The following is a 26,363-nucleotide window of genomic DNA, read 5'->3' on the forward strand; positions in this document are numbered from 1 at the left end:
AAGACATGGAAACCATGAAAAGATAAGGGAAGAAAGTGCCCAAAACAAACCAAGACGATACAATAATAGAAGTAATTGAAGCACAGTAGGTAAAATTTCAGAGAAGGAGTTCAGAATGGACAAAATTTGAGTGATCTGCAGATCAAACAATGCCATAAGAGAGCAAATACAGGCAACAATTGATCACTCCAACAAAGAGATGAGAGAGCAAATACAGGTAGCAAAGATTACTTCAAGAAAGAGGGAAAATTCTGAAATAAAACCAAACAGAAATCCTTGAAATGAAAGAAATAATAAACCAAAAGAAAAAAAACTCAACAGAAAGCATCACCAACAGACTATAGCACTTGGAAGAAAGCAACTCAGGCAATGAAGACAAAATATCTACTCTTAAAAATAAAGTAAACCAAACAGTAAAGATGATAAGAAACCATGAACAGAACATCTAAGAATTATGGGATAACATCAAAAAGACCAAATCTAATATTTATCGGGATAGAGGAAGGCACAGAGATACAAACCAAAGAATGCACAATTTCTTCAATGAAATAATATCAGAAAATTTCTCAACGATGAAGAATGAATTGGAAAATCCAATACAAGAGGCTTACAGGACACCAAATTACAACAGATCTACACCAAGGCACATTATAATGAAAATGCCTAGATATAAAATAAAGATAGAATTTTAAAAGCTGCAAGAGAAAGGTTTCAGATTCTATATAGGGGAAACCAATTTGAATCTCTGCAGATTTCTCAATCTAGACCCTCAAAGCTAGGAACAAGATATAGCAAGCTCTGAGACAAAATGGACGCCAACCAAGAATCTTATATCCAGAAAAATTAAGTTTCAGATTTGATGATGAAATAAAAACCTCCCATGATAAACAAAAGTTAAAAGAATTTATAGCAAAAAAGCCTGCGCTACAGAACATTCTTGACAAAAATATTCCATAAGGAGGAAATAAAAAACAATAATGAAAATCAACAAAGGGAGGAATTCCACTAAAAAAGAAACCAAAGGAGAAATCAAGTCAAGTAAAATCCAAAATGACTAGGAATACAAATCATATTTCCATAATAACCTTGAATATTAATGGCCTAAAAGACATAGACTGGCAGATTGGATTAAAAAGGAAGACCCAACAATATGCTGCCTTAAAGAGACTCATCTTATTGGAAAAGACATCCATAGACTGAAGGTGAAAGGATGAGGAAAGTCATTCTACTCATAGGACAGAATAAACAAATAGGGGATTCTAACCTCATATCAGATAAAGTGGACTTCAAACAAAAGATAGTCAGAAGAGATATAGAAGGACATTTCATACTGCTTAAGTATGAATCATACATTAATAAGACATAACAATTGTAAATATTTATTCCCCAAACAATGGAGTTCCTACATACATCAATCAAATCCTTATCAATGACAAGAATCAAATAGACCATAAGATAATAAAACTGGGTGACTTTAACACACTTCTCTCATCACTGGATAGATCTTCCAAACAAAAACTAAACAAAGAAATTATAGAACTCAATAATATAATCAATAATTTAGAAAAAATAATTTATACTTAACAGATATATATATATATTAATATATATATTAATGAGTGAATACACATTTTTTTCCTCAGCAGCACATGGATCCTTTTCTAAAACAGACCATATGTTATGCCATAAAGCAACTCTAAGCAAATACAAAAAAAATAGAGATAATACCTTGCATTCTATTAGACCATAATGAAATAAAATTAGAAATCAATGATAAAATAAAAATAGAAGCTAATCCAACACCTGGAGACTGAGTAATGGGACGATGCATGGATAGCAGAAGACATCAGGAAGGAGATAAAAAAAAATTCTTAGATGTAAATGAGAATTCTGATATAACACACCAAAATCTCTGGGAAATTATGAAAGTAGTGCTAAGAGGAAAGTTCATTGCATTGAACTCATTCCTTAAAAGAATAAGAAGTCAACAAATAAATGATTTCACATTGCATCTCAAAGCCCTAGAAAAAGAAGAAAAAAAATCAACACCAAAAGTAGTAGAAGACAGGACATAATTAAAATCAGGAGTGAAATCAATGAAATTGAAACAAAAGAAACAATTGAAAATTTTGAAAAAACAAAAGGCTGGTTCTTAGAAAAAATAAATTGATAAGCCCTCATCCACCCTAACAAAAAGGAGAGAGAAAACTCAAATCACTAAAATTTGTGATGAAAAAGATACCACTGAAATACGGAAGATAATTAGATACTTATTTTGAAAATTTATACTCCAATAAAATAGAAAATATTTTGAGAAATATGAACTGCCCAAACTGAATTGGGAGGACATACACAACTTAAACAGTTCTATTTAGAACAATGAAATAGAAGATGCCATTAAAAGCCTACCATCACAAGACTAGGGTTGTAGCTCAGTGGAAGAGCACTTGCCTAGTATGTGTGAGGCCCTGGGTTTGATTCTCAGCACTACATATAAATAAATAAAGTTCCATTGACAACTAAAAAAAATATTAAAAGAAAAAAATTAGAAAAAAAGGCTACCAACCAAGAAAAGCCCAGGACCAGATGGTTTCTCAGCTGAATTCTATAAGACCTACAAAGAAGAATTAATACCAATACTCCTCAAATTATTCCATGAAGTAGAAAAGAGGGAACCCTTCCAAATTCATTCTATGAGGCTAGTGTCAACCTGATACCTATGCCAGACAAAAACACATCAAGAAAAGAAAGCTTCAGACCACTATCCTTAATGAGCATAGATGCAAAAATTCTCAATAAAATTCTGGCAAATTGCATACAAAAATATATTAAAAATATAGTGTACCACGATCAAGTGGGGTTCATCCCAGGGATGCAATTTTGGTTCAAAATACAGAAACCAATAAACGTAATTCATCACATCAATAGACTTAAATGTAAAAATTACATGATCATTTCAATAGATACAGAAAAAGAATTTGATAAAATACAATAATACATGTTCATAACACTAGAAAAACTATGAATAGTAAGAACATATCTCAACATTGCAAAAGCTATCTATGCTAAGCCCAAGGCCAATATTATTCTAAATGGAGAAAAATTAAGACATTTCCTCTAAGAACTGGAACAAGACAGGGATGCCCTCTTTCTCCATTCATATTCAATGTATTCCATGAAACTCTGACCAAAACAATTAGACAGATGAAAAAAATTAAAGGGATACAAATAGGAAAAGAAGAACTCAAACTATCACTATTTGCTGAAGACATGGTTATATACTTAGAGGATCTAAAAAATGCCATGAGAAAACTTCTAGAATTAATAAATGAGTTCAGAAAAATAGCAGGATATAAAATCAACATCCATAAATCAAATGCATTTCTATACATCAGTGAAGAACCCTCAGAAAGAGAAATTAGAAAAACTACTGCATTCACAATAGCCTCAAAAAAATAATATACTTGGGAGCAATCTAACAAAAGATGTGAAAGGCCTATATAATGAAAACTACAGATCACTAAAGAAAAAAATTAAAGAAGACCTCAGAAGATGGAAAGATCTCCCATATGCTTGGATAGGAACAATTAATATTGTCAAAATGGCCATATTAACAAAAACTTTATACAGATTTAATGCAATTTCTACTAAAACCCCAACAACATTCCTCATAGAAATAGGGAAAGCAATCATGAAATTCATTTGGAAAAATAAGAGACCCAAAATAGCCAAAGCAATCCTTAGCAAGAAAAGTGAAGCAGGAAGCATCACAATACCAGACCTTAAACTATTCTACAGACTACAGTAACAAAAACAGTGTGGTACTGGCACCAAAATAGATATGTAGACCAGTGGTACAGATTAGAAAACACAGAGAAAAACTCATAAAAATACAGTTATCTCATATTAGACAAAGGTGCCAAAAGTATACATTGGTGAAAAGATAGCCTCTTCAACAAATGGTGCTGGGAAAACTGGAAATCCATATGCAGAAAATGAAATTAAACCACTAATCTCTCACCATGCACAAAACTCAACTCAAAGGATAAAGGACCTAAGAATTGGACAGACACCCTGTACCTAATTGAAGAAAAAGTAGGCCCAAATCTTCATCATGTCATCTTAGGTCCTGACTTCCTTAACCAGACTCCTAAAGCACAAGAAATAAAAATGAGAACAAATAAATGGGATGGATTCAAACTAAAAAGCTTCTTCTCAGCAAAGGAAAAAATTAGTAACATGAAGAGAATGCCCACAGATTGGAAGAACATCTTAACTACACACACACATCAGATAGAGCACTAATCTCCGGGATATATAAAGAAGTCAAAAAACTTAACACCAATAAATAAATAAATAAATAACCCAATCAATAAATGGGCTAAGGAACTGAACAGACACTTCACATCACAGAAGAAGTAATACAATTTATCAGCAAATATATAAAAAAGTTCAACTTCTCTAATATTTAGAGAAATGAAATCAGAACTACTTTAAGATTTCATCTCATTTCAGTTATAATGGCAATTATCAAGAATACAAGCAATCATAAATGTTGGCGAAGATGTCGAAGAAAAGGTACACTCACATATTTCAGGAGGGAGTGCAAATTGGTGCAACTACTATGGAAAGCAGTATGGAGATTCCTTAGAAAGCTTGGAATGGAACCACCATTTGACCCAGCTATCCCACTCCTTGGCCTATACACAAAGTACTTAAAATCAGCATACTATAGTGATGCAGCCACATCAGTGTTATAGCACCTCAATTCACAATAACTAACTGTGGAACCAACCTAGATGCCTTTCAGTAGATGAATGAATAAAGAAACTGTAGCATATATACAAAATGGAATATTATTCAGCATTAAAAGAGAATAAAATTATGGCATTTGCAGGTAAATGGATGGAATTGGAGAATAGCCTGCTAAGCAAAGTAAACCAATCCCTCCAAACCAAAGGCTGAATGTTCTCTGATAAGTGGATGCTGACCTATAATGGGGGATGGGAGAATGGAGGAACTTTGATTGGGCAAAGGGGTGGGTGGGGAGGGTAGGGGCATGGGGGCAGGAAAGATGGTAGGATGAGATGAACATCATTACCCCAGGTATGTGTATGACTGCACATGTGCTGTGACTCTACATAGTGTATAATCAGAGAAATGAAAAGTTGTGCACTGTTTGTGTACAATGAATCAAAATGCATTCTGATATCATGTATAACTAATTAGAACAAATAAAAATAAGGAATATAAAAAAATAAAAATACGTGTGGAATAATTTTTATTATAATCACATAGCAATGTGAACTTCACCATGATATCATTTTAGAATATTAGCTGTCACTCCTGCCTTTCCCTAGGCAACCACTAATATATTTTCTGTCTCCATTAATTTGCCTATTCTGGAAATGTTATGTGAATGGAATTATACAATTTATGGGTGTTTGTAGTTGGCTTCTTTCATTTAGCATAATGGTTTCAAGGCTCAACTACTCTAGCATATATCAATTCTTTAGCTCTTTTTATTACTAAAGAATATACCACTGCATGACATAACATATTTATTTATTCACTCATTTGTTGATGGATATTTGGACTATTTCTACTTTTTGGTTAAACTTTTCTATGAACATTTATAAATTCTTTTTAAAAAGTAAGAATAAAAAGACAAGGAGATTATTGATAGGTCATTTTAACAGTTTGGTAAAAGATAAAGGGGTTAGGTATTAGCAGGGTGGACAGAGAAAAAGGACATATTTGGTAGGCACCACCATCAGGTCTTGGTGACTGACTAAACACAGGATGGAAGAGAAACATAGAGTGGAAATTGTTCTAAGGTCCCAGCCTGGACATGGGGTAATGTTATCCACTGAAATTGGACTCACGGGAGGAAATGCATTCCACTCAGGTATATGAAAATGCAGAGGCCCGTAGGGTGGGTATTGGGTGGAGGCATGTGGCACCTGGAAGGGAAACCACAGGAAGATATGAACCTAGAAACTCATGGAATTCAGGTGGCAGTTGGATAATATTGTCCAGGGTAAAATGAAGAAAGAATATCAGCAGTCTTAAAAGACACAAGAAGCCAGAAAGCAGATTATCAAAGATAGTTTAAGGGGGATAGGAACAATGTCCTGTACTAAAAAAGAAGCCAAGGAATGAAAATGATACCATTGTAAAATACTGAGAAGTAGTAAAGTAGGTTGTAGGCAAAGGGTTCACCAGATTGACAAGGTGAAGTGTTACTAAGAGATCAGCAACTTTCATATCTTGGTCTGTGCTGGGTGAGGAGCTACAGAAACTGGAAGAAGGCAGAATCCAGAAGTCAGCTGCCCACAATTCTGTAAAGAGTCCTGTGCAGGACCTGGATTCGTTTATCAAAACTGACATACAAACAAGCCCCATAAACACAATGCCCTTTAACAGTTCACTTCCTTTTGGGGGAAATAAAGTCAATTTTCCTGATTTGTGGAAATTGGCCCTATCTCCTTACCACTGTATCTGATACAATTACACAGCTGTCTTCTTGTTGGAAGTTTCTATCACAGCCTTTTTATAAAAGTAATACACAGTATTTGTAGGAAATGTACACAGATATAAAAAAGGAAGAGTAAGAGGAGCTCCAGATTTCACCTATAACTCTACCACCGGAGGTAATTTCCATAATACACACCTTTGTCTACATCCTTCTGAATCAGATTTTGAGCGGGAATAACAGCAGCTCAGTCTTTTGTTTTCAGCCTTTGCTGACTTTTTCAGAAAAATCTATGCTGATTCCATACCTGTGTATTTGCATTTATTTCCATGTGTGTTTTTATGATTTCTTTCTTTCCTCCCTGCCCCACCCATTTCAAACTGCTTTCGTCTGAAATGTATTATGGCATATGGTATGAAGGAGATCCTATTTCTTTTCTCCAAATGGTTGGCCAGTTCCCAACACCATTTTTAAAACTAATTCATCTTGTCCTCTTTCCATTGCTTTGAAATGCCACATTAGCACATGTGGTCAGAGTTAGGGTTCACACATTTTCAATTCTTACATATGTAATTAGGGAGAAGGAGCTGGATCCTCCTATTTAAGGAAGGCTTAATTTTTCCAGTTTTAATTTTTGACTAATTCCTGTAGTCATACAAAAGCAAAACCAGAACACACAAATATTCATTCAAAACTAACTGACCACTTATAAAATTAGTCTCTAATAAAATATTCTTCAGTGTTCAACAACAGATCAGTCCCTGCCTGCTATCAATATTTTATTGGTTAATCTCTTGTTGGCTATTGGAAATTGTTACAAATTCAACATAAATAGGCTGCAAGGGAAATATACAAATTTCATACACTATGCAAGATTAACACTGTTTAACTAATCTTGGAGAAATGTTCCTGTCACAAGCAAGGCTAGTGATCACTGAAAATCTTGCAGTTATTCCTATTAATATTGAAGAGAAGAAAATTGACAAGAATGAGGACATTGTAGATGTTTTAAAATTATCTGGCTGGAAGCAGGGCATAGTGACACACTGTTGAGAGCCACAGCCAAAGGGGCCCCAGCAAACTTCCAGCCGATTGGCTGGGTCGGAGCCAAAAGAGTCCCCCAATGAGCAGCTCCGTGGTCTGAAAGGGCGGGGAAACAGCCCAATGAGCATCACCGCAGAGGAGCCAATCAGAGGGAGCTGGAAGTTTGCTGGGGCCACGGTTTAAATTTAAATTGGGTAAACAGCTGTTGAGGATTGTTTTAATATGTGAACAAAAAAGGAGGTTAACAGATCTGTTTGTTTACTTTCACCTTTCCTTTTCATTATATTTAATAATTCTGTTCAGGATAATGTAAATTGTTCAGAAATTGTTTTCTTTTGGTGCCTGCTGGAATGTTACATAATTTTTTCTTTAGCCATTATTGCCAGAATTCCTATCTTCATCCCAGTGCTGGTGAAGACAAAGATAAAACCAATCTATACCTTCTGCAATAGCTATCACTGAACTGCTTGCAGAACTTGCCTGGACTATGTATCACTTGTATGCATTGTGAACTATCTGTTGGTGCAGCAACTTGTGGTAGTGCTGGGGTATTTTTGCTGATGGTGTCATCGGTGGTACAAATTTTCCAAAAGGAGCTGTCATTTGGCTTGGTGTATCCTCCTCCCTTCTGCTTGTGATGGCTGTTCAGCATTTGGGGGCCAACAGAGGTGAGGCAAAGAACCTCACCTCCCCACTGGTACAAAGGCCTATCCACAGGTGTGGCTGTATGCTGGCCCAGTAGTCAATGACGGGTAAGATCCAATTGCAATGGTACCAACCTAAGACAGGAGGCTGACGCCTTGAGGCCAGCTCATCCGATGACGGGTAAGGACCATATATAGTATTGCACAACCTAAGGCAGGCACGGTCCTAAGCCACATGCTTGTTGTTTAAACAGAGAGGGGGAGATGTTGAGAGCCACAGTCGAAGGGGCCCCAGCAAACTTCCAGCTGATTGGCTCACCGTGGCCCCAGCAAATTTCCAGCTGCCAGCTGATTGGCTCCTCTGTAGTGATGCTCATTGGGCTGTTTCCCCGCCTTTCAGACCACGGAGCTGCTCATTGGGGGACTCTTTTGGCTCCGACCAAGCCAATCGGCCTCAAGAGTGGGAGGAGTGGGGGTTGAGAGTCTCGCCGGAAGCCAGTGGTAGCAGCTAAACTCTTAGGGAATTCCTGAAGAGCTCCTGTGGTGTGGCGTATGTGTTCTAAAAATAAAGTTCGTTTCTGCTTGACAAGTGGCTCCTGAATTGTGCCCAGCCAGACTGTGGCAGCACACACCCATAATCCTAATAGCTCAGGAGGCTGAGGCAGAAGGGTCACAAGTTCAAGGCCAGCCTGGGCAACTTAGCAAGACCCTTGGCTGCTTAGTGAGACTCTGTCTAAAATAAAAAATAATAAGGACTGAGGATATAGTTCAGTGGTTAAAGTGCTCCTAGGTTCAATCCCCAGTACCACAACATTAAATTAAATAAAAGAAAGAAAATTATCTGCATATCAAAAGATTGAGAGAGACCTCTAGGAAAACAAGGATGAGTTGGAATATTTTTTTCCTGAAAACCACTCTCCTTGTAAAGGTATTTGTAAGGTGAAATTTAAGTGTTTGAGTATGCCAAAAACTAAACAAAAACCTCATTCAATTCTTTTATTGTTGTCTCCAAAAACCAGGACATTATTATAAGCATAACCTAAATTTTGGCAAATATTAGATAAAGTAAACTTACAGTTAATTTTAACTTACTTTTCAAACAAACCTTTTGCTTTCCCAATATCTACTATGAAATATTAGTCTTAGTTTCAGGTGGACTTTTTTTAAAATTCCATATAGCCTCAAACCTTCTGTAATTTAACCAGTTCTGAATTTTCTAACTAGGTGTAAGCTCTTTTTATGATGCACAATTATCATTTACAGTTTTTTATAATAATATTTTTAAAAGGAAAATTTTATACTCTTCTTTATAAATTCCCCATCTATTCTTACATCCCCTAATTAAACCCTAGAATCCTTTGGTTGAATACTTCCAAAATGCCTTTGTGATTTTCCTTTAATATTTATTATCATTATTGATAAAAGCTTGCTTTTAGTGAGAATTTGCTATGTATCAGACACTCGCTAAGCATTTTCCATGTACTACTCTATTCAAGTTGGCCAACTCTATAATAAGCAAGTACCATTATTATTTCTATTGATAGCTGATAAAACAAAGAAGTAGACAGGCTAAGAAATGTGTTCCATATCATAGAACTGGGAAAGGGCCAAGTTAGCTTTGGAACACAGGCACTTCTGGTGTCGAAGTCCAATTTACAATAGAATTTTGCTATTTTGGAACTAATTTAAAAAAAAAAAGTACAAAGTATCGTATTCTTTATAGGAAAAAGCAGGCTCAAAAACCATTTAGTAATTTTCCTAAAGCCTTTCCTATATTGAATTCATCTAAATTTCCTTAATGAAAGACTGCAAACTTAATAAAAATTCATTGTAAGACAAACAGCTAAAGTATACTGACAATATGAAAGTAAACACCAAACATCTTACCAAAAATCTCAGTGAGGCTTTATGAAAAACGAAACTTAAATTCTGTAAAAATGAATCATTTGGAAGTAGCCTCAAAATAACATCAAATCCTTAAGCCAAAAAGGTCATTAAGTTTAAAATACTAAACAGTGTTAATTTTAATGCATCTCCAAGGGGATAGACTAGGTATCTTATTCATATTTATACTCTATATTCAGATTAATACTCTGCATTTTCTTCTATCCATTTAATATAAAAAAAAGATGCACAAAATACAATTCCTGGGTGGTCCATATCACATCTGAAAATAGTAACTGTTCTGATCCACAACCATGAAAAGGCTCATTTTATTTATCAAACTGTCTTTGCTTCCTCTCCTACTCCCCACCACTGGCTTCCTCTTGGTCCTAAAATCTGACAGTGCCAAAGAAAATACAGCTGAAGCTATGGCCCATTATGACTTCTGGCTCATGTGATCACATGAAGGAAATATTCACTTGTGGCCCTTGATCAAGCTGGTTTCCCTTCAAGCCCTTTCTCCTTGCCTGGCTTGCTCTGCTTGCCCTGCCATGGGGCCCGCATCACTAGCCCTCATAATTCATCTAAGATGCCACACCACTTCTTCATGGGCAGAATCTCAGCTGGATAATATGAAGCTTAAAAAGAAAGAAAAAAAACCTTTATAAAAGGACAAAAGCTCCCATGTTCATGAGGTTAAAATGATTAATCTCCAAATGTCATGAGTAAGGCCCACCTATGTTTTCATTAAGTTGTGCAAAGGTACTTGAGATAATTTCTTTATTGTACAGAAATTAAGAAATTACAATAATTTCTTTATTAGGCTACTGAAATTTTGTCCTAGACCCTAAACTCATAAAAGAAGGCAAATCTCTCAGCCCCAAGCACCTGCAGAGGCAAAAGTAGGTAATATATGAGAAGACAAATTAGAGACTACCAAACCATTCATTTTCAGATTTGAGAAAACACTGTCCTGATGGTGCTCTGTAGCAATTGCTCTAAGAGCAGAATGCATAGAGCCAAGTCTGCAGGAAAGATTTTAATAAAAGTGAATTCCTTATAAGCCATATTCTCTAGCAGAAAGATGAATACCAGAGCTACAAGTAAGAAAAATGTAAGTTTGATGGTTCTGCAATAAAAAGAATTTGCCTGGAAAAGGTTAATTAAAAGTCTGATAGAGAGTCAATAAAGGCAGGCAGGAGAAATGTGAGGCATGAAGACCATCTGGTGATTCCCAGTGGGAAAGATTTTCAAACTCCACACCCCAGGGGGGAAGTTGTCATCATGGCCTTCACTGGAGCACAGAAAAGGCATATCCAAGGTGCTGTGCTCATAAAGTATCCAGGCTAGAAAAGACCAATTTTTTTTTTTTAAATTCAGAGATGTTTATCCATCTGCAATTTAATAGGGAACATGGTAAAATTACATACACTCCTGCCTTTTAATACTAACCACTTTACCTTCTTAGGCCTTCATTACCTCAGCAGTTAAGTGAGGGAGGTGAACCAGATGATTTCTAAGTTCTCATCCAGAGTTTTAAAAAGTATCATGTCTGTGATATTTCCTAATAGGCCACTGTACCTTTTTATATCATGATGCATCTAGTAGATCTGAACTTACACAGTAAATTGCACAGTTATAGGCTTGAAGCAGAAATAATTCATTGTCTTATTACCTCTATGCTAATAATATCATGTCTCTATAGAGAATAAAATCAAGCACAAAACATACAATAAATATTTAATATATTCCTCACAGAAAAGAAACTGTGTAAAGCCATGTCTTAGCTTTCTCCCACCCCAACATTGCTGGACCAATTTAAGCAAAAGAAGGCAGTTCAGGAACTGCTTACACAGAAGGAGGCTCTGCTTAGAAGCAGATTTGTACCACTGTAGTCTGTGTGGTCTACAGGGCAACACAGTGGACAGGGAGATTTGGATGCTAGGCCTAAACCTTTTAGCAATCATGTAACTCCAGGCAAATATTTCACCTTTACTGCCTCCATTTTCCATCTGTAAAATAACTACACTTCTACATGTCTCTTCTACCTCAAAAATGGGCCAAGTACAGAGATAAAGTATGTGAAAATGCTGAGTTCTAGAGAGGAAAAGTGTCATAGGCAGATAAGTGAGCACTCATTGCCTGAAACACTTTGGCAGTAAACTCACTCTGAAGTAAACTCACTATTGTAATCAGATTGGGACAAGTAGGGTAGAGTCACTGGACCACAGAGTTGCAAAGTGAGTTATCAGAAAGTAAGAGCAAACAATACTGTGACAAGAAAGTGACTTTGACAATATGATTGTGACAGGCAGTACACACAGCCTAATCTCCCCAGTGAAAGAACTCAACTAGACTGGCATGAGACACAGAGAGCTCATAGGCTTCTGGGCTGTGAAAACATTTTCCATCTTCCTTCCTTTATTTCTTCCTCCCATGCATCTCTTCCCCCTTTCCTCCATCCCTTCCCTCCACACATTCAAAGATTTTTCTCTGAAATCTTAAGTGTTCCTTATTATAGATATGGAAATAGATCTTAAATTGCTTAGTCGTTTAAATTACAATGACTAAAGTTCCATAATCAGTAAATGTGACTGAGGAAACCCCTGGGCTTTTGCTAGCTTTGTCTGTAGACTCCTAATAGCTGCTCCCACAGAGGCTCAGACAGGGGTCTGCAGAGGAAACTCAGGACTGCTGCAGCGTGGACTGGCAGGGGACCAGCCAATCAGATGGGCTAAGCCCATCTTCCTTCAGATATTCTCCTTCATATATTCAGCATTTCCCCTGAATATGGAGGGAAAGCCATAATCTATGTGCCAATTATAGTGAAGAGTTTTCAATTATTATCTCATTAAGACATTATTTATTTCTTAGGATATAAATAAATAATTTCTTCTACAATACTGGACAGAAGATAGACAAACAGAGGCCAGAAGACTAGTTTGGAGGATGTCATGAGAGCAAGATGAAGAGGGCCCACATAAAGGCAAACCATATCAGAATTGTCTCTCCGTGGAAAAGCATTTCTATTTGAAAAGGCCAAATAACAAACATTCTTTTGAAGTAAAAGCTGATTTCTCTGTGTAGTTCAGGTCAAAGTATTTCAAGTCAAAGACTATAGAATCCAATGACTCTAAACCAGCTATTTCCTCACTGCAAAATCTAGAGGCTGAATTATACATATACTGATAACAATGGCAATAATTATCGCTTCAGTTTCTTCAGTGTTTCTCCATTCCCAGCATTGTAGCAGGTGCTTTACAAACACATAAGGCCCTGGCAATAAGGCAGACTTTATTATACTCTATTTCCAGAGGAAAAAAACTTGAGACTGAAAAGTTAAGAAACATATCCATAAGTAGCATGGGATAGAGGCAAGATCCAAACATTGGTCTGTCTGCCTCCAGAGTCTGTGCTTATTAGATTATGTTATGCTGTCTCCATGTTTATCTTTTTAAGATTTCGCTTGCATTCCTTTTTACTTCTAGGAATGCTGATTAAGGGGAAAAAGAAGGCAACAGCAAGAGCATCAGCAAGGGAGGAGGGGAAGTAGACAAAAGGCATGTTAAGAAGGAAGAAGAGAAAACCACATCACTTCCTAAACTATGGTTCTTGTCTTAGAGAAATAGATGCCACAGCTGTCACACTTAATAAATTCACTTGTACTGCTCCCTGCTGCTGCCTTAAAGAGAGTAGGAAGAGGAACGTGGGACTTCCAAGCTTGCTGCCTCTGACAGACCTGAGTGTAGTGAGATGACAGCTTGTTGAGCACCCCTCCCAACCCTCCAAAATGAGAAGGGCCGACCTGGGTGCCTATGACCCTCACTGACTGTCTACATTGGCACAAGCTAGAGCTCCTCCTCTACCCTGGCCCATAGGCTCCTCCTCCTCCTTACCTTGGCCCTGAAGCCTGCTCACATCTCCTGATCCCAGGTCTTTCCTTTTGTCTCTTCCTTCTTATTCAGATGACCACAGTCCAAGCAAATAGCAGAAGGGACCTAACTCATCTGGATTACATTAGCTCCTTGTATCATGCTATTTACATTCACGAAATATGGTATTGCGAGATCACATTTAGTAAACCTTTTCCTTAAAAACAGTTTTATTCTCTAATCCACTTTTTATTGGTTAGGAGCAAAACAAAATGGATCATATATTTAAAAGCAGAGGGAAGAAAAGAGACATACCATTCTAGAACTGTCTAGCAAGCAAATGCCCCAAAAATATTTATCCAAGTGGTTACCCTGGGATATCTGAGGGGAAACGTGAAAGCAATTTTCTTGGCTATCATCACTTTAATATGAAATTTAAACCCCAAACACAACCACAAGCACATTCCTTTAATTTGAGGAAAGTAAAATTGTGCTTAGGGAGCGTGGACAAAGCTCTTACCTGGCATGACCATAGTCTGTGGGGCTGCAGCATCATTACTTAAGCAGAGACGGCCACCTTTGGCTAATCTATCGCAAAGCAAGGTGATGTGTTTTTTCAGTCGGCTTGTGTCTTTAGGTATGTTCAGCTGGCTGCTGAGGTTCAAAGCCTGTTCCTTTGAACTCTTTGACAGGCAGGTCTTCAATAAGTGAGAAATGGCAGCATCCACTGTTTCTTCCCAACCCTGTATGCAAAAGCCAGGAAGGATAACAATGAGCCAAGTGGGCACTTTACTGTTAACCAGGTTATCCAAATGATTGAGTGCTTATTATGTTCAGGTTCTGGGAAAACGCATGGTCCCTGCAATACTCCAGACCAGACACATTTTGAATTCTAGCTCTGTCAGCTGTTTGACCCTGAAAAGGTTACTAATTCCTCTTGGCCCCATCCTCCACGAGGGTTGGGGTGATTAAATGAGATGATATATGAGAAGCTCTTAGTACCGTGTCAGGCACAGAGTAATCAGTAACCATAAGATTAATCTCCAGTGCAGGTCTGTTTGATGATCTGGTGGGGGAAGCTGCCAGAAGCATCGTCTGTTTTGCTTTATACTTCTGCCAAAGGAGAGCTGGCCCAACAGGCAGGACCTAGGCAGGACCTATGGATACCTTGGGAGAAACTGAAATGGAGATAAAACCCTGATGTGTCAGCTACCAGCGGCACAGCCATGGAGTTGCAGGCAAAAAAACCAAAGGAGCTAATTTCAAGAGGGATTTTGTGAGACACAAGGGCCCATCTAGTCCCATTTCACTCAAGTGACAAAAAGTAACACAAAGCAAGAAACCATTTAGCCTACTTTTGTTGGGAATAGTGTGACTGTGCTGTGGTGAAGACGTGGAGAAGTACAGCATCACCGTAGTACCATGAAGGCTGTGATCCTAGGAACAGCAGTGCTGTGGAAGGTCCTCAGCATTGCCACAGAGGATGCTATCACCAGCAGGACTGGCACAGGCAGGGTCACCTTCAGGTGGGTACAGATAAGATTTGTAATAAGGAGTGGGTGGTGAGGGGGTAAAGAGCAGAATGGATCAATTGATGGACTTCCACTAGGCATCCCAGGAGGCCCAGAGATTCCTGGGTAAGATCTTCATGGGGGTTTGAGGTCCTTAGCAACAGGGAAGCCGAAATGAAATTTGGGCGATGGTGTCTAGAACTCTTTCAGTTCCACAGCAACATCACAAACATGAAGCCAGAACCTCAGAGGCCATCGGCTTGCTGACTTTCCTGCTTCCTAAGCTCTCTCCTCAGCCACCCTCTTGGGAGAATAGTTTTCTGTCACCCTCAGCCTGTCTCTGGGAGAGTAATTATGTCATTTAAAGAACACCCTTCAGCAATGATCATGAGCAGGCAGAAGTTTCTGGATTTGCTTTTCCTGTTTGGGATAAAGTTTTGAGTACTGAAATGTGAAAAGAGTGATCAAATTATGTTTTTTCCTCCTCTGCTATTCCTTTAAGGAAATAATATTGTATACAGTACTTCCTGCAGGCATTGTTACCATTCAGCTTCTTGTTTCCTTTCAAAGCCTTGCTATTAAGAATTTAAGATTTGTAATATCTTGACCTGAAGTGGATTTATTTATATATCCATTCAGCATTAAAAAAAAATGCCACTCGTACCCACAGGCTGACAAGGCCAAGAGCACCATGGGCCATATACTCAAAGTGCTATGCAAAGAAAGACAGAAAAAGAATTTATTCTCATACAATATTCCAGAATAGTTCAATACCCTTACAATAGAGGTGATAAATCTGAGACTTGGATGAAATGTGGCTCTGGAAGCCCTCACTGTTATTGCCACTCCATCTTCAACCTTGTTTTTGAGGCACTTTTGAAATATGCAAATCAGATGATGTTATTCCCAAGCTTCAGCTCCTATATGTAAATGCTAAGTTTAGTATTTAAGGCTCTTTCTGCCCCAGCTTCTGCTCCACTGTACTCTCTTCCCACCCACCTACACCCACGCTCCTTCCTGTTCAGGCCTCTCATATGTTCAGCTCTCATGCTGCTATACCCTACCCCTACTCTTTACCTGACTGACTCCCACTTTCACCTCAGCTCAGGTACTGGCACCTAAGGATGACATTCACAGACCCTCTTCAGGGCTCTGAGAAACTCTACTCTAGCACACCTCACCTAATGCTGGGGTTGCTGTTTGCAAGTCTAGCTTCCCCAACTGGAGTGCTAGGAACTATCCACATCATTGTACTTGGTACACTGACAGTGGTCAAGAAATATGTTTGCAGGACTGAGATGGTGGGATATAGAACCAGCATGCTGGAGTTGGGAGGGTTTTGGAGATCTTTAAGTTCAGTCTTGTGGGATTTTCCTAGGATCCTTTAGATAATACCAACTATCTGCCCAGACAGGAATATCTTCAAAATCCAAAATTATATTATTTTTTTGGGGGGGTGGTACCAGGGATTGAACCCAGGGGTGCTCAGCCACTGAGCCACATCCCCATCCCTTTTTATATTTCATTTTGAGACAGGGTCTCACTAAGTTACTTAGGGCCTCACTAAGTTGCTGAGACTGGCTTTGAACTCACCATCCTCTTGCCTCAGTCTCCCCAGCCTCTGGGATTACAGACATGTACCACTGTGCCTGGCCCAAAATTTATGTTACTTTTTGAGGCAATTCACTCCTCTCAGGACATGTGCAACCAACAGAAAGCTATTTGCTTTCTAAACTGAAGTTGGCTTCAGTGGCCCTTGTTCTAACCTCCAGAACCATGCAAAATCAGTCTAAACTCTCTTATACATGACAGCCCTTTATATCTGTGAAGACAGCAATTCTGTACCCTTTCCTCCAGAATAAACATCCCAGTTCCTCCAGCTCTTCCTTATATAAACATGGTTTCAAGTTTTCTCTCCATCCAAACCACTCTTATTTGAATGGGTTCCAATTTTAAACACTTAAAAATTTATGCATCTAAGAAGAGAACCCCAAACTGACCCCAGGACACCAGGCTGGGCTTGGTAGTACAGGCTGGGACACTGGCCTCCTTCCTGTTTTCTGGGGATCCTACCTGCCAGCCTGGCTTCTTCTCTCTTGGCTGCTGCACCATGCTCTTGTTTCACAATGTATACATGAACACTTCAAGCCTAGGCCCTGCCACACTCGCCACTGTCTTCCCTTCTTGGCTCACACAGCAGCTTCATTAGACCAAAGTGCAGACTCTACAACTACTGCAGGACTTGACACTGATTGACATAATCCATTAATCCAGACTCTTTCATCTACTGACCCATTTCTATTGTCCCTTTATTGATGTAACTAGGAAAATTAGGAAATAATGATTTTAAAATGACTGGAAAATCCTTTCAAGAAGACCTCAAAGACTGCAAAAACAGTTTCCTAACCACTAAAGAATAATAAACCACTAGTTACTACAAAGATATCTCTCTACTACTACTAAAATCTAAATTAGACAAATATCAAAAATTGACTCTTCATCCCAATAATAATGAAATGAGACAAGGAAAGACCAAAAAAGCAACCCAGATGTTACTGGAGAAGACAAATTTTCAAGTTGCTTTTGGCGCCTTTGACAAAGATCTCTGGAGTATAAGAAGGAAAAATCCTTTGAGTATATTTTGACATTTGTATCTTCTGTGGTCATTCAAGCCTGAATACAGTTTTCACTCTCCTATAGACTATTCATCTACTCAAACTTCTGTATTAGTAAGTAGATTACAGCAGTTTATCAGATAATTTAAGTAGGTATGGAATTTAGTTAGCATAGAAGTACCTCAATAGAATTTCTTTGTCTACTTCCAACTTGCAAATCAAGTAAAAAATCATGTCATATTTAGGTATTTGGCATGGAATAGAATGAAGCATGATGCCAATACTTCAGAGAGATTGCTACTAAAATACAGAGTTATTATTTGCAAGGTCTGATTGCTACATAAATTCAAATATGATAATCAAAGAGAATATATTTATGAGACAAGAGGAGCCTTTGAAATGGGAGTTTAGTTTACATAAAAATACAATTCATTAATTCACCATGTAACATACCTACCTAACGAAATATTAAACAAAACTGTGTGGAATATAGAAACTACATGTGAGAAGTACCTTGAAAATAAGCTATTTTGGTGTCTGATTCTATCATCTTTATTTACAGCCCATATCTAAACATACCTACATGCCTCACATGCACATACCTAACTTATCCTTTAAAGCTGCATATAGGAGAGTGAAAGTAAATCTTAATACAGAGGAAATATCTCCAAAAATATCTGGAAGGGAACTAAGCATATACCCTTCAGTGAGAACTGGTTTTTGTTTTAGTTCTCAAATCTACATGTTAAACTAAAATCTCAGTTGACTGACCTATGTATGACTTTTAGAAAACAACAGCAGGTAGATAGAGGAAGAACTAAAGGCAGGAAGAAATTTAAACATATGTGTTATTCTACTTTAAGTATTAGAAATTAACTTATTCATTAGGTTTGGGAAGGGTGTGTTCACATTTTCTAGTATTAATAACTGGGTTTTTCCTTCATTCCTAAGACCTTGTCTATATCCACACTTTATGGTTTGGATCTAAAATGTTCTCCCAAAACTCAAGTGCTGAAGGCTGGGTCCCCAGTTGGTGGCATGATGGGGAGGTAGTGCAAACTTTAGGGGTAGAACTAGTTGGAGGAAATAGGTCACTAAGAACATCTTCTTGAAGGGTACAGGGGACCCAGTCTCCTCTTCTCTCTCTCCCTGTATCCTGGATTCCATGAAGTGACTAGCTTTGTTCTACCATGTGCTCACCACCATAATGTTCTGCCTTGCCAAAGGCCCCAAAGAAATAGAGTCAGCCAATCATGAACTGGAACATCAAAACCATGAGTCAAAATAAACCTTTCTTCCTTTTAAGCTGTTTATCTCGGATATTTTGTCACAATGACACAAAATGAAGCTGACTGTGGGACACATTGCTGTGGGAACTTTATTTTTGTCTTAGTCCACTGCCTGAGCCCCTTTCTTGGGAGCCTACTTAAAGTGTCACTCTGACAGACTGGGCTGCCTTGATCTTTGCCAGATGCCCTCCAATGAACTGGACTCTGTCTGTGGCCTTACTGCCTATTTCTCCAATGCTCAGTTTCTTGCTATGGGTATCCACAAAAGGCTACCCAGTTTTCAGCTTCCATGTTTCACCTGCCTCTGCAAAGCCTCTTATACTACATGGGGATCACAGATGTCTTTGGGTACCAGGGTGATACCCAGGTGTGCCCTGTTTCTATGGGTCAGCTCTTTACATTGAAGTTCCTGGCCTTGCCTAGTCTAATCCTCCTGACAGAAGTCAAACAGGTTACTTTTTAACTACTAGACCAGAGAGCTGCAGCTGAGGTTCTGATTGCTCTGCTCTACTTATCCTGCTAGTCTCCACTGGTCACGGTGCCCAAATATCAGTACCAAGCAAGTGGCTTATCAGAAACAGTAAGAAGCAAAAAGTCTAACCCATTTTGTAAAATTAACTCCTTAGGGTATTAATCAAAGGAATCAAAGAAAAAATAAAATGAGTATATTCCCAGGATACTTGTAAATTAAAACAAGTGAGTTAAGATAGCTGCCCCTTCTGGGTTCTGACTTATCTCATTCACCTCCTCTGTCCCATTCACTCAATCTTCCTAAGGCATATCTGAGGTCTCCATAAAAACAGGAATAACATTATTCACTATGTCAATCCTTCAAAGGTGATAATGCACTCTGGAATCTTAATTAGAAGACAATATGGAACCAGTGAATATATTTAATTTTATCTTTTTCCCACATTTTTATTGGTACATTATAGTTATACATGGTGGTCTTTGTTGTTACATATTAGTATATGCAAACAATATAACAATATAATTTGACCAATTTGGCTCCACAGCAATTCCCCCCTCCCTCCTCACCTCTTACCCCTATTCTATGGATCTCCCTTTGATTTTCATGAAATTCTTCCCACACACAACTTTTATTCTGTCCTCTATAGCTTCAATCCTGCTTTCTCTTTAAATAACAAAAAAGTATAACATTGAAAACCAATGTGCAAAACAACATCTTTAATTTTTTTTACAAATTATAAACTTCTGAAAACTTGTTTATAATAGAAACACTACCACATCCTTAATTGTAGTAGTAAATGGAAAACCCACAAAATGCCATAGCACTGTTTATTACCAATGTGCAAAATTTAACTCTCAAGGAAAGAAAAAGGATAAAAAAGATGATCAGTCTAAAGAAACAAATGGAAACTATATGGCCATGGCCCAGGTTTCAGTTGAGGAAAGAAGACTGTCATACACAATGCCTGTCTAGCATTAAATACTTCAAGGCAAAACAACCTTTACATCACATTTACTTATCTTTTAAAGACTGTATTAAAGGGAAATAAATTTTCTCTTGCATAGATGTACAGGATTCATACTAGAAAGTCTGGCTATTTATTTGACCCACAGAACATAATCAGCATTATTTTGTACTGCTTTCTAACATACTAAGCAAAACAAAGTAAAAATAATTGTATGAAGGATCATTAAAAACCTAAATAAAACTTTGTATGTTAGTTCTAAATTACATATTGTGGAAGGAATAGTATTTACCTATGTTCAGATTATTTCCAAGGAATAGATTGTATTCAGTCAATATAGGGAGCTGTCATGTAAAGAGGGTTCAAAATATTGAACTAGTCACCCTTGAGCTGTTAGTCATCTGAAACAGCTCTTTGAATCTGAAATATAAAATAAAATTATAATGTGAAACTAAGTTGTAGAATCTATATGGTATCAATGAATTTGAAATCATACTCATTGATTTTTATAAAATAAAGCATTGAAAAAAAGTCAGCTTGAAATTTTTCAAATCATTGCTAATAAAAGGAAGAAAATTGTACATGTAAACCACTCACTCTGATTCCCCAAAATCATTCTTTTTTTATTTTAAATTGGTCTTGTTGGGCTTTTGGAATTCTGAATTTCTTTTGTCATGACTCCAAAGCTGTAAAAATCTGAGGTTTCAACCAAAATTAGATGGAGGTGGAAACCTAGCCACTCTACTTTGTGAAAAATCAAGCACACTGCTTGTTACTGGATGAAAATCAAAACCTGTTTAACAAACAAAAGCTAAGCAACCTTCACAGAGCTGCAGTACAAGCAGAAGCACAAGATTGCTTCAAACCAACTGACTCTGATCTTTTTCCCCCCAAAAGCTTATACTTTGTCAATAAATTTGCAATTGACCTGTACTCCCATCCTGACCCTATGGTTTTAGGTTGAGGAATAAAAAGCAAATTACCTACATTATTAAGAAACTTGATTCTGGATGGCCATAATCAGTTTAAAAAATAAAACAAAGCATTAATAAAATCTGAAAGAGTTAATCTCATTGATTAAGCACTGAAATTTGCTTCAGGCAAAAGCTTCAAGTCACATGCACTATTCAGAAGCAACTTACAAAAGAATTAAAGACAGGGAAATCAAATTGATAATGAGGGAGTCCAAGGGAAAGTTGATTCTGGTGATGGTAAATTGAATCATTTGGACCAATTTTCTAAGAATACTTAGAAAAAAAATTTAAAAATTTATTCAAAGGCACAGGAAAGCTAACAAGATAGTAAAAAAGAGAGAGAGAGAGAGAGAGAGAGAGAGAGAGAGAGAGAGAGAGAGAGAGAGAGAGAGAGAGAGAAAGATCTAGGGAACAATGGAGGAGCAGGATGGTGAACCCCAAATTTGAGGTTACTTTCCCCCTGAGATCATTGGATGTGTGCTGTCACACGCTGCACAGTACCTCCACATTCACCAGCTCACACCACAGTTGCTAATATATATTTATATATGTTAATATATTTTCACAAAGAGGCTATGAAAAGTACATACTGGAAATGAGAAGACATAAGCTTCTGACTTATTAAGGCTTAAACAAACATAAGCTTTCTATATCTGAGAAACTTACTTTAATTTTCTAGGTCTCAGTTATCTCATCAGTAAGAAGCTACAACAGTGTATTTTTCTTCCTGGGTGCTTGTTGAGATTTAATGAGACTTCTTTTTAGTAACCGCAGGTAGTTAATTCTGTGCCATGTTTCTTATTTGTGAGAGTGTTCTCTGAAGGTTTATTTCTTCTGTGCAAGTTCATTTGATTAATATCAGCAACAACAAAGAGTAAAACACTTTGAATGTAAGGACCTCTTATATGATAGAAAATGTGCTAGGAATTTTATAAATAGAGGGTGGGGTTGTGGTTCAGTAGAGTGCTTGTCTAGCACGTGTGAGACCCCAGGTTTGATCCTCAGCACCACATAAAAATAAAACAAAGTGATTGTGACCATCTGTAACTAAAAAACAATCTTTTAAAAGAATTTTACAAATAGCATTTCAGTTCATCCTCTTTACTAGCCTATAAGATAGGTGTCATGTTCTTCAAATGAGGCTCTAGATGTAAGGTATTTCATTACAAATGACAGAATTATTAACAGTAGCAGCGATAATGAAATCCAGGGCTGTAAGTCCCATTTCTTTGACCACTACACTATGGAGCACTTCTTTCTCATTTCATTATGTATATCTTCCAATCTTTTTTGAGAAGATCATTAGGGTCCTTTTACTATATTGAGATTTAGAAATGACTTCTTCCACTAGAAAATATATGGCCACAATATTAATTCTTGATTTTAATTCTTGCACTATAGGAGTCTTGTTAAGGAAGTAGGTGTCTAATCTGATATGATGGAGATTTGAGCCTACTTTTTCTTCTATTAGATGTAGGATCTCTCGTTTAATCCCTAGGTCCTTGATCCACTTTGAGTTGAGTTTTGTACCTGGTGAGAGATAGGGGTTTAATTTCATTTTGTTGCATATGGATTTCCAGTTTTGGCAGCACCATTTGTTTAAGAGGCTACCTTTTTGCCAATGTATGTTTTTGGCGCATTTTTAAAATATAACTGTAATTATGTGGGTTATGTACCATTGGTCCACCATCTAATTTGGTGCCAATACCATGCTGTTTTTGTTACTATTGCTCTGTAGTACAGTTTAAAGTCCTGCTAAGGATTGCTTTAGCTACTCTGGGTCTCATATTTTTCCAGATAAATTTCAAGACTGCTTTTTCTATTTCTATGAGGAATGTTGTTGGGATTTTGATTGGAATTGCATTAAATATGTATAGTGCTTTTGGTAGTATGGACATTTTGACAATATTAATTCTGCCTATCCAAGAACAAGGGAGAGCTTTTCATTTTCTAAAGTCTTCTTTAATTTCTTTCTTTAGTGTTCTACAGTTTTCATTGTAGAGGTCTTTCACCTCTTTTATTTGGTTGATTTCCAAGTATTATACTTTTTTTGTGGCTATTGTAAATGGGGTAGTTTTCCTCATTTCCCTTTCAGAGGATTTGTCACTGATATACAGAAATGCCTTTGATTTATGGGTGTTGGTTTTGAATCCTGCTACTTTGTTGAATTCATGTATTTTTACCACTTGCATATCAGATAGAACCCTAATCTCTAGGGTATATAAAGAACTCTAAAAGCTAAACTCCAAAAAACCAAATAACCCAATCAATAAATGGATCAAGGAACTGAGCAGATACTTCTCAGAAGATGATATACAATTAATCAACAAATATATGAAAAAATGTTCAACATCTCTAGCAATTAGAGAAATGCAAATCAAAACTACTCTAAAATTTCATCTCACTCCAGTCAGAATGGAAGCTATTAAGTATACAAACAACAATAAGTGCTGGCAAGAATGTGGGGGAAAAGGCACACTCATACATTGCTGGTAGGATTGCAAGATGGTACATCCAATATGGAAAGAAGTATGGGGATTCCTTGGGAATCTGGAAATGTAACCACCATTTGGCCCAACTATCCCACTCCTCAGTCTATACCCAAGGGACTTAAAAACAGCATACTTCAGGGACACTGCCACATCAATGTTTATTGTAGCACAATTCACAATAGCTAAACTGTGGAGCCAACCTAGATGCCTTTCAGTAGATGAATGCTTAAAGAAAATTTGTATATATGCACAATGGAATACTACTTGGCATTAAAAGAGAATAAAATCATGGTATTTGCAGGTAAATGGATGGAGTTGGGAATATTATGCTAAGTGAAGTAAACCAATCCCCCAAAAACAAATGCCGAATGTTTTCTCTGATATAAGAATGCTGATCCATAATTGGGATGGGGGGGCATGGAAGGAATGGAGGAACTTTAGATAAGGCAAAGGGGAGGGAAGGGAACAGAGTGGGAATGGGGGTAGAAAAGATGGTGGAATGCATTGGATATTATTACCCTACGTACATATATGAAGACAAAAATGGTGTGACTCTACTTTGTATACAACCAGAGACATGAAGAATTGTGCTCTATATGTGTAATATCAATTGAAATACATTCTGCTATCATATATAAAAATTAGAATAAATTAAAAAAAGAAAAAGAAAAAAAGAGTGATCTATGTCAATCTGGTTGAGTCAAACATTTAGAAGAGTTCATCAAAGCTTTTAGTACCTGCATAGACTACTGAAACTGATATCTGAGAATAACTTTGGGGGGCCATGGCTCCTGAAAACATAACAATGATCAGATTTGATTCTGTTGAGTCTAAATCATAGATGCTCATCATACAGGGACTCATTATTGAGACTACTTGGAGCAGCTACCGATGTTATCAAATCATAAAATTACATGGGGTAACAGTCTTCCCAAGTACCAAAATATCTGAGAGAGTCCTAAGAAAATTTGAGAGACCCCCAAGCACTAAAGAAGCACCATGTGAGCAAACTACAGGCATCAATCTCTCCGCTGACAATGCTGCACTAAGTATCTCAAAGAACAGGAATGACCAAATTCAAGGGGAAAAAAAATGACCAAATTCAAACTCAAAAATACATAAAACCAATGATTAAAGTGTAAAGTAATACACTTTTCCTTCTATTTTTCTCTTCTCCCTTTAATTAGTTCAGGTTTTTTAGAACCACCCAGAAACTTCACTATTTTAAGATGTGGCTACCTACTTCCTGTTTAATCAGGATTTCCAATGGGTATGAAACAGCTACAGAAAGATCTACATACAATTCACATTTCTATTTTCTTCAAACAGAATTCAAGTCTGGAGAAAAAGTATGTAGGATAGTACCCAAAATGACTGTGTTGTGTATCATTCAATGTTAGTGTCATTTTTCATAGCAATCAAGCTAAAATAAAGGTAATGCAGTTGCTCAAATCTCAAAGCTGTAATTATTTATGAGGTTGCATGTTTATCCTTATATTGATTCTAATTTTAAATGTCTTTTCTCATTAAATAAAGCACTAATTTGAATACTATAGTCATTTATTTATTTAAAAGTACTTAGGGGCAACTAGAACAAAACATTACACTAAATATTGTGAAGTTAAAAACATCAATAAAGTTGAATCAGATATGGATTCTACACTCCAGTACCTTACACTCAGTGATGAGAATCTTAAAAATATAACAATATAGAAATAAAATGTACTGAGAAAGTTATAGGTAAAGTGCTTTAGGAATGATTAGTTTTAACCCCCATAAGCCAGCCCACTTTCACATCAAGAATTATTTATCAAATAAAAGTTATTCAATGTTCTGTCTGATACGTGGATGCTGAAACAAAATTAGGGGGTTGAGGGTTCATTGGGTTAGATAAAGGGTAATGAAGGGAAGGGTAGGAGAATGGCAATAGGAAAGACAGTAGAATGAATCAGACATAACTTTTCTATGCTCTTATATGAATACACAACCAGTATAATGCCACATATCATGTACAACTGCAAGAATGGGAAGTTATACTCCATGTATGTATAATATATCTAAAAAGAAAAATTTTAAAAATAACAAAAAAGTTTCTCAAACTAGAAAGTCTTTACACTTCTCTAAAAA

General features: G+C 37.0%; 1 protein-coding gene across 14 annotated transcripts in view; it reads right to left on the bottom strand.

Moving 5' to 3' along the window:
* Bbs9 (Bardet-Biedl syndrome 9) overlaps positions 1–26,363 on the bottom strand; it is a 459,963-nt gene that overhangs the window by 65,927 nt on the left and 367,673 nt on the right. For all 14 annotated transcript variants that reach the window (XM_078039867.1, XM_078039868.1, XM_078039866.1 and 11 more), the window contains one exon: positions 14,440–14,662. In XM_078039867.1, the coding sequence (XP_077895993.1) occupies positions 14,440–14,662 (223 nt within the window). The remainder of the gene's footprint in view (positions 1–14,439; positions 14,663–26,363) is intronic.

The sequence above is a fragment of the Ictidomys tridecemlineatus genome, chromosome 2 (assembly GCF_052094955.1).
Source record: "Ictidomys tridecemlineatus isolate mIctTri1 chromosome 2, mIctTri1.hap1, whole genome shotgun sequence".
Taxonomy (NCBI): domain Eukaryota; kingdom Metazoa; phylum Chordata; class Mammalia; order Rodentia; family Sciuridae; genus Ictidomys; species Ictidomys tridecemlineatus.